Consider the following 16,013-nt stretch of genomic DNA (forward strand, 5'->3'; position numbering starts at 1 on the left):
CGGACTGTAGAGCTAAGCAAGAAAAGTGATAGCGTTAGAGCCGTATTTAAAGCTAGAGCTCAGATTGGCACCAAGAAATAAAATTAGTAAAATAGGTGTTATGACTGTATCAGAACAAAAAAAATACAAAGATATAAAAGGCTGAAGATTGAATCTAGAGAAATGATTTGGATATTAGCAAAAAAGAGGTGATTGAAAAAGATAGTAAAAGAAGAAGAGGAGGAGGAGGAGCAGGAGGAAATAATCATACAAGAATGAGAAAAAACAGAGCACATGAGCAATAATACCAGACTGGATGGATTTATCAAAAAGAATCTGGTTTGGCAGTCAGGATACTGTCCATGCTCTGACACCTGACAGCATCAGGGTAACTGGGAGGTAAACTAAGGAAAGAGGAGCTATAAAGCAGCACATGGCAAAGTCGTAGCAGCATACTCGCTAAGTTTACACAAGATACAAACGATCTTACAGTTAGAGAAGTGATGGAAAGCGGCAAAGAAAAAACATGAGCAGCAGGGACGGAGATGTGCTACCAAGTCCTAGGGGGACAATGAAGGCCTAACAAGTGGAAGGCAACTTGAAAAACAGCTACTGTAATACAGCGAAACTACAAAAATGTGTGCTATTGGCCGAGGGAAATACATGTCTACATTGCTAGGTAATGCGCTAAGAACTGAGAGGTGTGAAAACACTGGAACAACTGCTGTTTGGAGTAGGAAGATCAACTGGAAATGAAGAAAATGAGCACTGAGCCCAGATGACTGCATAAAAAACGGAACAAGCAGAATTAAGTGTCAGAAGTAATGTAAAACAGAAGGTGGACCAGTGCTATCAGATTACTAGAAATGTTCTACAGATAGGGCTGTGCAAGGAAAAAACAGAGAAAGCACCCATGTGAAAAGGGGCCAAGAGATTTAATTCCCCTAGCTAGTTGGTAACTGTATGTCAAAATGCAAACACCTACCTTCCTAGGCTCAAAAGATTTCCAAGATCCATTGACAGCTCACTTGGTCTAACCAGAAAACACAATCCCAAATAAAATAAAATTCCCATATAAAAGCATGTCTTACTGTACTGGATTCTTAGAAATTTCATTAAGAAAGTTTCTAATCTAAGCCAGGCATGGTGGCCCAAGCCTATAATCCCAGCACTCAGGAGGCAGAGGCAGGCAGATCACTGTGAGTTTGAGGCCAGCCTGGTCTATAAAGCAAGTCCAGGATAGGCAAGGCTACACAGAGAAACCTTGTTTCAAAAAAAACAAAACAAAGTTTCTAATCTTATTTTTTTTAAGTACTAATTATTTCTCTGAACTCTGTCAACAACAAAAACAAAAGACCCACCCTCCAACAAATGAAACAAGCAAAAAATACTGCCTTTCTTCAAGTCACAAGTAAACTAGATTAAACGTTTCAGGTACACTTGAAAGATCTGGTGATAACTCAAAAGTGTGTTCTTCTCTGGCCTACATTTCTCCTTTCTGACCACTGGACATGTTAATCTTCTCTTTGATTTTCCAAGGCATTTCTCTATTAAGCCAATATACCAATACAAAAAGAAAAAAGTAGGCTAATTTGGCCACTCCCCAGGAAGCCCTATATCTACTCAAGGTATTAACAGCAGTGAAGTTAAGTCTGTTTATTATGTCTATTATATTACAGCAGTTCTATCAACCTAAAATCAGACTATAAACCAGGCCTGGTAGGGCACACTTTAATCCCAGCACTTTGGAGGCTGAGGCAGGCAAACCTCTGAGTTCAATACCAGCTTGTCTACATAGTGAGGACCAAGGGCAGCCAAAGCAACAAAGATCCACCTCAGAGACAAATAGGTAGGTAGATAGAGCATATACTACATAATCATTTAAAGTATCTTTATTTTCCCACTTCCCAAGTCATTATTTCATAAAACAATCTTGTTGAAAATGTGTATTTCTGGCATCTGATTTCACTGAGTCACTTACTGGCTTTTTCCAATGTATTGTCATGATGTTACAATACTTTTTCCCCTAACCTTGTGGGGTATGTCTTTTTTATTATTATTATTATTATTATTATTATTATTATTATTATTATTATTATTTTACACAAACTGAGAACATAGTGTCTATTTTCCCTCAGACACTCACTACCCCCATTTCAGTTAGTACTTTTTGTTTGTTTTTGTTTTTCGAGACAGGGTTTCGCTGTGTAGTCCTGGCTGGCCTGGACTCACTTTGTAGACCAGGCTGGCCTCGAACTCACAGCACTCCGCCTGCCTCTGCCTCCGGAGTGCTGGGATTACAGGCCACCACGCCCAGCCTCAGTTAGTACTTTTAGGACAGGAATTTTTACTAAAAAACACAAGCATATCGCAAGTTCGCCCCATCTTTCTCAGTCCTTTCCTAACTTTTTAGCTGATGATCCAGGATCTGTCCCTCTGGGCCTCTCTTGGTATTTAAAACTTGTCATCGCTTTCTTTGATTTAAAGAAAGAAAAAGAAGAAGACGAACAAACTTTTACATCCTCAAATGATGGTAGCATCGGTTGGTGCCATCTGATGTCCTATAGGAGAGTCAAGAAACAAAAAAAGGGTGGAAATATGAAGTCATGACAAGACCTGGGGGGAAGGTGTAACATACAGAAACGGGAGAAAAGGGGGGCGGAGTGGGAGGCACCGCTGTCTGACTCGCATTTCCTGCAGACAGAATGTGAGCAGAAATTAAGGAACTGGGGGAGGGGAGGGTCTAACCATTGAAACCTGCTAGGTGGCATTTTGTTGGGATTTTTTTTTTTCTCCTCCCTATGATGTCTCTGACACTTGATTGGGAAGAACCGGCTCCTAGGAGTCACAATGGCGAGGTCGGTGAGGGCTCAGCAACACTGCTCTCGCTCCAAGCCTGGGTAGGTCCCTTTGATAAGCATCGCTCCGGAGTCAAGTCAGCCGGCGGGAGGAATCCCCGGAGCCTCTGGACCCCAGGCCAGGGCCCGGCTTCGGGGTGCAGGGGGACAACCACCCCGGGCTCCCCTTCCGGCAGACAAACCCCGAAACACACACACACACACACACACACACACACACACACACACATACACCTCGCCGCTCACTCGGAACCCGGCCCCACCCCCACCCCCCGGGAGCCGAGCGCGTCGGTCGCCGAGCAGAAGCCGGGCTGCAGTCAGAGGCTTACCTTTAACAGATTAGACGTCGCCATGTTCCTTCAACTTGGACTCTCGCGAGACGCGGCGAGAACTGGCGGCGCTCGGGGCCAGGCCTCCCTCCCCACCCCACCCCACCCCCCGAGAGGCCGGAGATCCCAGCAGGACCCGGCGGGCCGCGGCGGGGATGTGATGGAGCTAGCGGGGGGGGAAGCGTGGGGACACACCGGAGCGGCGTGCCGTCAGCGCTGAGCTCGTCCGGGGCAGCCGTGCTTCCTCAGGCTTTCCCGCTACATGGTCACCGCGGCCTGCCCACGCGAGAGAGCGCATGCAAACGCTCAAGGAGACGCGAGCGGCGGATGGTGGTGGCCTGCCTGGGAAGAGGCACCATCGACTTCCCCGCACCCCCCCGACTCGTCTCCGGGTGCGCCTCTCGGGTTGCACCCGCAGCGGCCGCCGGCAACGACTTTAGCTCGGCTTAGGCCCCGCACCCCGGGTTCCGTGGAGGCGTCACGTGACGGCGGCGGCGGGCGGGGGCGTGCTCGGGAGCAACCCAGGCGACTGCGAGCCGCCGGCTCCGGTGGCCGCTCATAGGGTCAGGGCGCGCCCTCTGCTGGCCGGAGCCGGCTCCGCCTTCACCCAGTCGCCCCAGATCCGGGGATGGCTATTGTAAAGCTCTGGATTAGATTAGCTCTTTTACTCCTGTCCTCCGTAAAGACTGACAGGACGAAGACGCCCAGTAACTATTCGTTTAGTGAGTGAATGCACAAACGTGATAACGATTATCATTCTGCTAAAAATGCCTGGCTTGTTCAAAGAGTGATTATTAATCTTGGATTCTACACTGTCTTCAGATCACGAATCTCTCTCTCTCTGATCAAGGGAAGAGAAGATTAATTTATATAGGGATCTCACATCTTAGCTGTTGTTTAATGCATTATACAAGTTTAGGGTTTTGACAGGGTTTCTCGATGTAGCCTTGGCTGTACCTAAACTTGATCTGTAGACCAGGCTGGCCTTGAACTCAGATCCGCCAACTTGGACACTGCGGTTCATTCTTTTCCTTCTGAGATCGATGGCACTGGACCTTCCAGCAGAAAAGCGTGCACTTTTGGCTCAGTGCCCGGCAGAACCACGAGAATGGGCCAGAGAGATGATTCAGGGATTAAGAACACACACTGCGCTCTGAGAGGATCCTTGAATTCTGTTCCCAACATCCACATTTGATGGCTCACAACCGTTAACTCCAGATCTACAGGGATCTAGTGCTTCTGGCCTCTGAAGGCCTCTTATTCACAAGCACATACAGAGATATACATATAACGAAAAGTAAGGGTTTTTTTGTTTGTTTGTTTGTTTGTTTGTTTTTAAGAAAGGGGAAAAGCCAGGCGTGATGGTGCACACCTTTAATCCCAGCACTCGGGAGGCAAAGCCAGGCGGATCTCTGTGAATTCTAGGCCAGCCTAGTCAACAAAGTGAGTCCAGAACAGTCAAGGCTACACAGAGAAACCCTGTCTCAAAAAACCAAAAAGAGGGAATATGGGCTGGAGAGATGGTTCAGCGGTTAAAGGCTAGGCTCACAACCAAAGATACAAGGGGGAAATTTCTCAGAATAATGTTATTTTTGAAGAATGGATACTTAGTATCGCATTTGCTAGGATAATGAAAAGTTACTCATTAAGTGACTTTATTTCAGGGAATCAGTATTTGCTAGGGAACCTGAACAAAAAGACCAAAGAAAGCTCCACTCAAGTCCAGTTCAATGAGCCATAGTTGGCTGGGGTTACTTACAGGAGCATGGCTGACTCAAAGGTTGTTGCATCGCTGAAAAGCTCACCCCACCATGGGTGAGGACTCAACAAATAATATACCCTCAAAGCTCCCAGCACGGAGTTTCCCTCAGAGATAGTTACTGCTGTCACTGCATCTACAACCCTGAAGAAGAGCCTGATAAACCTTGGGGTTCATAAATGTAATGTTCATTATTCTGGCAAACTGTCATGTTTAAGCTAATTGAAACAATTCTGGGACCCTGAAGGCCCTCCCTATTTCCTCCAAAACTGGCCCCCTGGCTGTAGCAAAGAGAAAGGAAAACAGCAAGTTCCTAAGAGTTTTTAAAAAATGTGTCTCTGAGAACATAGAGGAAGTAGACTTTTTCCAAACAAGATTCTAGTGTTGCTGAGCGGTGGTGGCGCACACCTTTAATCCCAGCACTTGGGAGGCAGAGGCCGGTGGATTGCTGTGAGTTCAAGGCCAACCTGGTTTACAAAGAGTCAAGGACAGCCAACGCTAAACAGAAACCCTGTCTCAAAAAAAAAAAAGAAAAAAAAATGCCTCTGTGGTGTGATTTGGATAAGAATGGCCTCCATAAACTTGTAGATTTGAGTGTTTGGTAACTCCTGCTGACAGCCTCAGTGGGACTTCCCCAGTTGGCGTCTGTTGGATGTTTGTGAGCCCTGGATTTGATGGAGTTACCTGTTGCTTGCTTTCTCAGATGAGCTACTCCGGCTGCCTCGCTGGATATTATCTACTACTTCCTACTTATTATTTTACTTTTTTGTGCTGTAGATTTAATAAACTTGCTCCTTGAACATGGAAAGTGTAGCCATCGTACCTCATTCTCTAGACCATACAGAACACAGGGTTTCTGCAACTTTTTTTTTTTAAAGATTGATTTATTATGTATACAGATCTCATTATAGATGGTTGTGAGCCAACATATGGTTGCTGGGATTTGAACTCATGACCTTTGGAAGAGCAGTCAGTGCTCCTAACCTCTGAGCCATCTCTCCAGCCCCCTCTGCAACTTTTTGACCCTTGACCTTTCTACATTTTGCTTCCTGGGTCTCATTAGCCTCCCTCCTCCCTTTAGGAAGAAAAAGTTTCAGTAAGGAGCAAGTAGCTACACAACATGCCATCCCTTCCTCTGGCTTATCTTTCCATCCTCTTTTCTGTGATGCTCTCGGGGCATGTATTTGGGGAGGAGGGGACGCCGTGAGTTCCTGTTATCTTCCATTGGTAGCTAAACTCTAGGCCGCTGCGCCAGAGCAACAGCTATTCACAGGAGGCTAACTAACTGGCTAATGAATCTCCTCAGTATGCTGCAGGACAAAAAAAAAAAAATCCCTCCAGGACACACTAGGCTGACAATGGCAGTAATTATGTATATAATCGCAAATGTTTGGGAGGGAATTTAATAGGCACACAATACCCATTTAACAACACAGTAGCAGCTGCTTCCCCACGGGGGCCTAAAACATTCCCAGCCACTGGCTTTTTATACTTACAGCAATTCTTGTAAGTTTTCTTGTGGGACAGACCTTAAATCCAGCTGGAAACTAGTTGTTTACACTCCTAGCCGTCATGCCACTACACACCAAGTGATACGCACGTAACATTATTTTTATTTATTTACTTATTTTATTTTTTTGGAGACAGGGTTTCTCTGTGTAACAGCCCTGGCTGTCCTGGACTCACTCTGTAGACTAGGCTGGCCTAAAACTCACAGAGATCCTCCTGCCTCTGCCTCAAGTGCTGAGATTGTAAGGGCAAAATTAATGCCATATTCTATATTTAATGTATATTCTGCAATTAATGATGCTCTGTATGAGAACTCGTCCCCTAGGTGACCCTTCTCCCTGTATTCTGGGAATGACACCTGCCAGCAGTCCCCAGAAACTCCACCGGAGTGATTACATACAATTGGGTCCCAATGTTCTCCTGAGATAAAAAGACTTCCACTCCAGACTCAGCCGCTACCCAACCTGCCTAAAGATCAACATTCCTGGGACGCACACCCCCCACTTCCCTTTATAAGCCTATTGCCCTTGAAGCTCGGGGTCACTTGCATCAGGAAGGATTGTGATCCGAAGCTCTGAGCCTGTAATACAGGACCCTGTGTTTGTTGCATCTGTATCAAGTCCTGGTGGTCTTTTGGTGGCAAGGGGGGTGGGAGGGGGCTCTCACAATCTGGGTGATCTCGGCATTACAAGATTAAAGATCAAGATTAATATCAAGGCCTAGGGGGTGACAGGTTTAGTTGGGGAGATACTTCAGGAGACCTCCCTAACCAACAACTCATAAGGAGGTAGCCCACCCTTGGCCCTGTATATTTGCCCCAAACCTTCCTGACTATGGGTGCAGTGTCCTGTACACCCTGAAAAAAATCTTATGGTTTGTTTTAGTATTATCAAAAGAGTATAACTCAGTTGGTAGAGTGCTTGCTGAACATGCACATAGGCCAGACATAGTAGTGCTGCCAACCTACAATTCTAACACGAGGCAAAAGAATCAGGAATTCAATTTCATCCTCAGCTACATAGTGAGTTCAAGACCAGCCTGTTCCCTGTGTCCGCCCCACCCCCACCCCATTCCATCCCCCCTCCTCACACACACACACACACACATACACACTAGAAGCAAAACAAAAACAAGCAAACACACAAAAACAAGGTTAGTGTAATTGTTAATTTGTTTTATTTTTCAAGACAGGCTTTCTCTGTGTAACAGCCCTAGCTGTCCTGGATGTACTTTGTAGACCAGGCAAGGATGGAACTCAAAAGAGATCCACCTGCCTCTGCCTCCTGAGTGCTGGGATTAAAGATGTGCACCATCATCATCACCACCATGCCCAGATTTTTTTTTTTTTTTGAGATAGGGTTTTTGTGTAGCCTTGGCTGTCCTGGAACTCACTTTGTAGACCAGGCTGGCCTTGAACTCAGATATCTGCCTGCCTCTGCCTCCCGAGTGCTGGGATTAAAGGTGTGTACTACCACGCCCGGCTGCTCATCCCCATCTTGCCTCATGGCAATCCTCTTACATTACATCTTCTGCTTCTCCTCTCTCAAACCCAACCAGGAGCACCTCAAACTTTGCCTCCCTCTCTTCTGCCCAGTCCTAGGCTTCAGCATCTTTATTTAGCCAATCAGGGATAACTGGGGAACATTCCTTATCCTCACATGGTTTCGGGAGATAGTTCAGCATTCCTAACGATGCCCATGGCCGCGAGGTAACCAGATCTCAAGGCACTGAAATCAGCAGCTGAAAACACAGTTGGACCTTCCTCCAACACTACCCTGGAGGAAAAGGAGAAAGGGAGCTGAACAGCAGGGTTCATTGTTCTCTCCTTCCTGGGTAGATCCAGTGTGGCCGTCTGTTTAGCACTGTGGCTGCCTTCATCCCTTTCTTCCTGTTATGTCTCCAAGAAACCTGGGACAAGTCTCACTCAGCATCTGTGGCTCCTCACTCAGCCATTTTGACTTAAGATCTCTCTTGGTCTCTTGGTTCCAAAGCACACTCAGTCACCGTGGCCTCCTCTGTCCTCTCATGGACCAGTTTAGTCTGCTAGCCGTGTTCAGTCTGGACTCTTCCAGATGCCTCAAGCTGAACTCTCCCTCATATCTACAATAAAAACCCCAACCATTTCTAAGAGCTGTCATGTCCTCATTTCCATTCACTTACTATGATGGGCTGTACCTCTGAACTGCGAGTCAAAATAAACCACTCCCTGAGTTGCTTTGGTGAGGTTATTTTGTCACAGCCACGAGAAAAGTAACTAACATAGTTGGGTACAGTGGCGTGAAAGACAGTCCCCCATTCGACCCTCCATAATCCACAGTAATTTTCCACAAGCCCTTCAGCCTCCTCTTGCTGGGACACCACAGCTGTGGCTACTGATGAGCCACTACGCAGCTCCTCACTGATGGTCTCTGTAGGGTAGGCTTGGCTGCTTGGCTGCTTGGCTCTACACAAGCCCCAGGAGGACCAGAGTTCACTCTTGTCTGTGTCAGCATTCCTAATGTTGGGAGCCCAGACATGCCACTGCTCATAGCATGAATTTGGATTTCTCTCTTTTGTTTTCTGTTTGGTTTTTTTGCTTTTGGTTGGTTGGTTTGGCTTGGTTTTCTGAGACTGGGTTTCTCTGTGTAGCCCTAGCTGCCCTGGAGCCCTGGAACTCACTCTGTAGACCAGGCTGGCCTCAAATTCAGAGATCCACCTGCTTCTGCCTCCTGAAAACTGGGATTAAAGGCATTGTACCACTACCACCAAGCCAGAGATCAGAAGAGGGCATTGGATTCCCTTGAGCTGGAGTTACAGATGGTTCTTAGACAGCATGTAGGTAATGGCAATTGAACCCAGGTATTCTGCAAAAGCAGCCAGTGCTCCTAACTGCTAGGCTGTCAGTCTCTCCAGCCGTGTGTGTGTGTGTGTGTGTGTGTGTGTGTGTGTGTGTGTGTGTGTGTGTTGGCTGTGGTGGTACTGTTACATGTCTTTTATCCCAGCACTTGGAAAGCAAGGCAGGAGGAGCTTTGAGATCTCTGAGTTTGAGGGTAGGCTGATCAACCTAGTGAGTTCCAGGATAGACAGGACTACACAGAGAGACCCCATATGCATGTAAGTCTGTGCACCATGTCTGTGCAGTGCCTATGGAGGCCAGAAGAGGGCATCAGAGCCTCCATGCAAGAGCTGGGAACTGAACCTGGGTCTCCTGGAAGAACAGCATGCACTCTCGCCAGCCCACGTTTGGATCTTGACCTTACTTTCCCACCACATTTCACACGTTTCTAACTCACAGCAAGAGAATGAAAACAGAAACACTGCCTTAGCATCACTTTGCAATGCAGAAAGCAGATAGCATGGCAAGCTGAAGGTTCTTTTGATTGGTTTCCTTCCCTCCTTGAAGTCAGGGTCATCAGTTGCTAAGATGTGAAATGTAAGCTGAAAGGAGAAAAGAAGATAGCTCATTGCTATGTTCAGTGATGGGATCATAAAGGGACTACAGACATGTACTATGATTCTCAGGCAGCTATAAGTGCCATATTGTAACTAGTAAGCCAGACATTTTTATTTATGAATTTCCAGACATGTACCTCAGGGGGAAAAGAAAGAAAGAAAGAAAAAAAGAAAGAAAGAAAGAAAGAAAAAGAAAAGAAAGAGAAGAAAGGAAAACTCTTTACTGAAACAGTAGCATATTATTTGAGGCAGGGTCTTGCTATGTAACTCAGGCTGGCCAGGAATGCTCTATCCTCCTGCCTCAGGATCCCACCTAGCTCCAAATGTTGAGAATTTTGAACATATCTAAGGAAACAAAGGTTTAGTAGGGCTAATAATCTGTACATTGTCTTACAAGCACACAAGTGGCAGGTTCTGTCTGATTCTGTAGCTATCTTCAATTAGGTAGAGACCCCACGTAGGGATACAACAGGATTGTAGTAACCAAGGTGGCAGTTTTGCTGAGTGAAAATGATGGGGATTGAGCAAACGTGCAGGGGAGTAAAGATGATGACCAACTATCGGACTAAGCTGAATTAGGTGGCGGATGAAAATGCTGTAATCAGGTGCGGAAGTTATAAAATGAGAGAACCCCAGCTGGAAAGACAGGTGACAGCCATAGGAGGGTGAAATGGATGCAGGCTCTCAACAGGAGTAGCCAAAAGGCTAAACTGCGGTCTAGAAAGAGAACACTTGGAAAGCAGATCTGAGACCTGAGAAGTCAGGCATCCAAATATGTTTGGTGGCCAGTCATTTGCCACTGTAGTGAACATTCTGTGTGAGATCAAATTCCCCGTGACAACATGCCACCCAACAAGGACTGTTCTTTGGGGTCTTTCCCCAAGGTCCAGAATCACGCAAGGGTCACAGGCAAGTTCAGTAAAATCCGAGGAAGCAAATATTTCCAGGACTAGCAGAGACTAGCCAGTGTAGTCCTTAGTTTTCTGGTATATGATGTTCTGGGGTTCTCAGAATGATTACCAGGGGACTCACTAGGTTTGATTCCTTTTGTTCATCTTAGTGACCTTAGCAGCACACTTCTAAGCACATTAATTAACTCTTCTTCCCCTAGCTTACTCTCCTACTTTTGTTCCTGCCACCTGAGTTATTTGGTTTGAGACCACTTGTCCCAAGCACTGCCTTAAAACAAACAACCATTCTACTGGGCTGGGAAGATAGCTCAGCAGCTAAGAGCTTTTGTCACATAGGCCCGTGGCCTGAGTTTAGGTCCCTGGAACTGCTTTCCTAGGCTGGGAGGTTAGCTCAGCGGCTCAAAGCTTGTGTCACACAAGGCTGGTCACCTAAGTCTGGATCCCTAGAACGCATGTAAAAGTTGGACGTGATAGTGCATATCTGTAACCGTGCTGCTCCTACAACAAAAATGGGGAGCAGACAGCCAGAAAACTCCCTTGGAGCTCAAGAGTATGAAGCAGAGCATCAAAATAAAAAAGACCCTGCCTCAAGCAAAGTGGAAGAAGAAGATGGACTCTCAGGGTTGTTTGTCCTGTGACCTCCATCTAAGCTCCCTGGCACCTACGCTCAACCACAGACATGTACCTCAGGGGGGGAAAAGGAAAGAAAGAAAGAAAGAAAGAAAGAAAGAAAGAAAGAAAGAAAGACTCTTTATTGAAACAGTAACATATTAATAACCCATAACACAGATATTGAAATAATTGAGAATTACGACAAGGAATTTGTTGGCGACAATGACAATGGTCATTCCTAATTCCATTAAGGAATGAAGGCTTATGACCTGGGAGGGTCTGTACACGACTGCGCAAATAGAAGTAATAGAAGTTAATGGATAACTATGCTATTAACACAACACTCAAAGTGAAATTTTAGTTTCGTCTTAAGGGCCACCACACCCGGCTCTTAAAACATTTTTTAAAAAAAGAGACAGTGATTAAGCCAGGTGCAGTGGTGCACACCTGTAATCCCAGCACTCAGGGAGGCAGAGGCAGAGGCAGACAGATCTCTGTGAGTTCGAGGTCAGCCTGGTCTACAAAGTGAGTCAAGGACAGCCAAGGCTACACAGGGAAACCCTGAGTCGAAAAGCCAAAGAAGTGATGAGCATTGAGTGGGGTGCAGTGGCTCATGTACTTGGGAAGCTGAGGCAGGAGGATTCCAGAGATTAAGGTGGGGCTAAGAGCCTGGGCTACCTAAGAAAATCTTGGCCAATTAGTTTTGATTCTTATAAAAAAAAAAAAGACTAGAAAATTAGGCTGGAGAGATGGCTCAGCGGTTAAGAACACTGACTACTCTTGCAGAGGACCCGGGTTTGAGTCCCAGTACCCACATGGCAGCTCACAACTGTCTGTAACTCCTGCTCCAGGGTTCCAATATCCTCACACAGATATATATGCAGGCAAAACACCAATGTATATATAAAAAATAAATAAATTGTTTAAAAAGACTGGAAGATAATGGGACCTGGAAGAGGCAGTGAAAAGCAAAGAAGTCCCAGGAACAACTCCAAGCTTGGTGCTGCATGGATCATTTCATGAGAGAGGTGCAGAAAGAGCCATGACTTGGAGGTGTCCAGACTGAGAAACTTGGAAGTGTTTGCAGATAAAGGCCATAGAAGGAGAAGAAAGAAAGACAGTATTGGAAGGGAGGTAGTTTCCAAGTGTCTGCATGAGGGGTGTCCTGAGGGTAACCTCATCTCCTTTGAAGAGGAACACAAGGCTGTAAACATAACAAGTTTGGCACTTCGCCTGACCCTTCCTAGAAGATAGCCAGGGCTCAGGGTTAGCATGGGCTAACATGGAGCTGACTTCTTTGTGGCTAGTCTTCTCAAAGTAACTGTTAAAGAGTCATCAATTCTTTCAAGGTTCTTCATGAACTACTGTTAATAATACTATTTATATAGCAAGAGGCAATGTTCAAATACTTAAATATTAGAAAAATGTTTAAAGGTTCCAAATATTCCAATAACAGATACCAGAGTATCATAACTTGAAAGCTCATTGACCACTGTACGGTCTCTGGAACAAACATATTTCCCCTGACCTTTTCTGTTAGCCAACTGGCAGCCTCTGAGCTTTCTTAAAGGCTGATTATCTTCTGCCATAGTATGGGTGATTGACATAACTGGGGCTCCAACTTGTGACTGACTGCTTATTCTGTCTGAAGGAAGATTTCAGGAGAAAAACATCAAAGAAAACAGAGGCAAAAGAAGGCTCCAGATGTGAACCTTACTCTGCAAAGCAGAACCTTCACTTCCAAACCTGATTCTTCCCTTCTGCCCTGAGCTGGCCTAACCGAAGCCTAGTTCCTCTCTGCCCCTTATCCACACAAAGGTGGACAATTCCCACCTCAGTCTCCTGATGCCCTCTAGCCTTCTTCCTGGAGGAGAAGAGTGATAAAGCTGGAAATTGTTCTAGGTTTTCTGATGTTTCTACTTGACTTCTTTGTTTACCCTCTAGACCTCTTTGGCTCAGTGTCCCTGTCAGGGTTACTCCATCTCCAATCAGGAATTTTAGGGCCGTGCTTTTCAACCTTGCACTCTGGTACCCTCCAATGGCCACTGTTCAGCTTGCAACGATTGAGATGCACAGTTTACCTCTGTGTTCACCTGGACTTGATACAATAAGAGGACAAACTCAAACACACACCCAGCACTTCCTGCATTGCTGGGTGGAGTGGGGTATTGAGACAGGGTCTTTCTCCATAGCCCTGACTGGCCTGGAACCGGAAATCCACCTGCTTCAGCCTCCCCAATGCTAGGAGTAAAGAGGAGCCTGGCTTCCCAGTGCGTCTAAGGCTTGTTTTCATATCCATAATTGCACAACTAATTATCTACTTTTCTAGGACCAGAAAAATTCAAACAAATTTAGTTAGTCTAGTTAGCATTGAATAGAAAACAAAAAATAGAGCAGGGCATAGTGGTGCACAGTGCACACCTTTAATCCCAGCACTCAGGAGGCAGAGGCAGGCAGATCGCTGTGAGTTCGAAGCCAGCCTGGTCTACAAAGCGAGTCTAGGACAGCCAAGGCTACACAGAGAAACCCTGTCTTGAAAAGCAAAATCAAATCAAAACAAAAGAAAACAACAATAAAAGACATATGAAATATACTTTTAAATTCAGTGCAGATTTTTCAAAAATAAGAATGGGCCCAATAAAAGTAATGTTTTAGCAATAGAATTTAGTGATTTTCTACTATACAAAACTCTATTTCTTCTTTTGAAAATTATTATATTATTTTGTGCGTACAGGTGTTTTACCTGTATAGATGTATGTACAATACATGTGTGCAATGAGCCCAGGTCATAAAAGGGTACAGATCCTCTAGGACTGCTGTTACAGATGGTTGTGAGCCACCATGTGGGCACTGGGGATTACACTCAGGTCCTCTGGAAGAGCAGCCCATGCTCTTAACCACGGAACCATTACTCCAACCACCAGAACTCAGTTTCTTGATAGAATTAAATCTAAAGTAAGATTTACTAGAACATTTTTATTGTGCCCAAGTACAATAGTAGTTAAAGGACAATGACTGTGGTCTGTACTTTATTTATTTATTTTTTATTTAATAGGCTACTTACCTGTTTTAGTTAGGGTAACTATTGCTGTAATGAAACACCATGACCAAAGGGAAACTTGGGAGCAAGGTATTTCACTTACATATCCAGAGTCACACAGTCCGTTAAGGGAAGCCAAGGCAGGAACTCAAATCCAGTGGGAACCTGGAGGCAGGAGCTGATGAAGAGGCCATGGAGGAGTGTTGCTTAAAGGCTTGCTCTTCGTGGTTTTTCACAGCCTGCTTTCTTGTAGAACCCAGGACCCCAAGCCTAGGACTGTCCCCACCTACAATGAGCTGGGCCCTCGTACATCAGTAACTAAAAAAAGTGCCCAACAGGCTTGTCTACCACCAGATCTTATGGAAGCATTTTCTCAACTGAAGTTCCTTCTTCTCAAAAATGGCTCTAGCTTGTGTCAAGCTGATTTAAAACTAGCCCGGTACATGACCTATACAATTAAAACATTGCCAGGTTCCATAGGCCTGGGCAGTAAAGTCACACTAATACCCCAATATTGCAGCTTCCTCTACTAGTTTTTAAGACGGCATATCACTAAGTAGCCCTGGATTGCATGGAACTTTTAGTAAGTTGTCTCTGCCTCTCCAGTGCTGGAATTACAGGTGTGTGCTAGCACGCCCAGCTGCCCTTTGTATGTATGTTTGTATACCACAGCGCACGCGTGGGTGTCAGAGGACAGCTTGCAGGAGTCTGTTCTCCTCTTCACTACGTGGGTCCCAAGGATTGAGCTCCGTGTTGCAATGATGGGCAGCCATCTCACAGGCCCCTCCTCCTTTCTGGGTTGTTCTTTCAGTCTTCCAAGCCTGGCGCATTGTTGAAACAGGATCCGTCCTGCTTGAGGCTCCTGCTTCATCGAGCTGCCTTTAGACGTCTGTCTGTAATACGATGTATTGATGATTTCAGAAAGAGTCATTCTAAGTGCTAACTGCGAAGCAATTGAGAACAAGCTTATAAAGCGGTCGTAAGCTGCAACGGGCACTTTATCTTGAAAGGGTCATTTCTCGCCGTCTCTTGTCTTCATTAAACGTCCTCTGCCTCACAGGTGGAGTAGCTGAGAAGCACAACTTCCCCTTCAACTTCTACGGTTTAGAAGAGAAATCAGCTCAGACCAGCAGGAACATCTTGTCCCATTTATCTTTGATGTGATTTTTCCAAACTTAATCTGTGTATTTATCAAAATTGCAATACAATACGTCTCCCCCCCCCTCCCCCCCCCCCCCCCCCCCCGCCGCCCAGAAACTTGACAAGCCAGCTAAAAAATATTTTCAGAAGGGGTTGTAGAAGCACTTTGCTTCCTACTTGTTGAAGGTTGCCTCCGGCTCTTGAAGGAACCTTTGACCTGTTGTCCCGCGCATGTGCACTTCAGGCTTTCCGCCACGCCTGGGGCCATGCCCTGGTCCATCTCCTTGAAAATGCACTCCTCCAGCCTCTGGGCCACGCGCGCTGCCAGGGCCCAGGTGGTGCACTAGTACTACCGGCCTGACCTGACAGTACCTGAGATTCCACCAAAGCCTGGCGAATTCAAAACAAAACTTTTGGGGCTGAAAGAGAGACACCATTAACCTC

The 16,013-nt window shown here is 45.8% G+C and overlaps 1 protein-coding gene across 2 annotated transcripts in view; it reads right to left on the reverse strand.

Moving 5' to 3' along the window:
* CUL5 (cullin 5) overlaps positions 1 to 3,660 on the reverse strand; it is a 49,071-nt gene extending 45,411 nt beyond the window's left edge. The window contains exons 1-2 of one of the 2 annotated variants that reach the window (XM_084784311.1): positions 3,167 to 3,660; positions 2,493 to 2,540 (exon numbers count right to left, since the gene is read on the reverse strand). In XM_084784311.1, the coding sequence (XP_084640437.1) occupies positions 2,493 to 2,540; positions 3,167 to 3,190 (72 nt within the window). In that variant the 5' untranslated portion in view covers positions 3,191 to 3,660. The remainder of the gene's footprint in view (positions 1 to 2,492; positions 2,541 to 3,166) is intronic. The other variant, XM_084784312.1, reaches the window with a different exon arrangement.
* Positions 3,661 to 16,013: the final 12,353 nt, after the last annotated feature.

The sequence above is a fragment of the Acomys minous genome (genome assembly GCF_964271855.1).
Source record: "Acomys minous genome assembly, chromosome: 5".
Lineage (NCBI taxonomy): Eukaryota > Metazoa > Chordata > Mammalia > Rodentia > Muridae > Acomys > Acomys minous.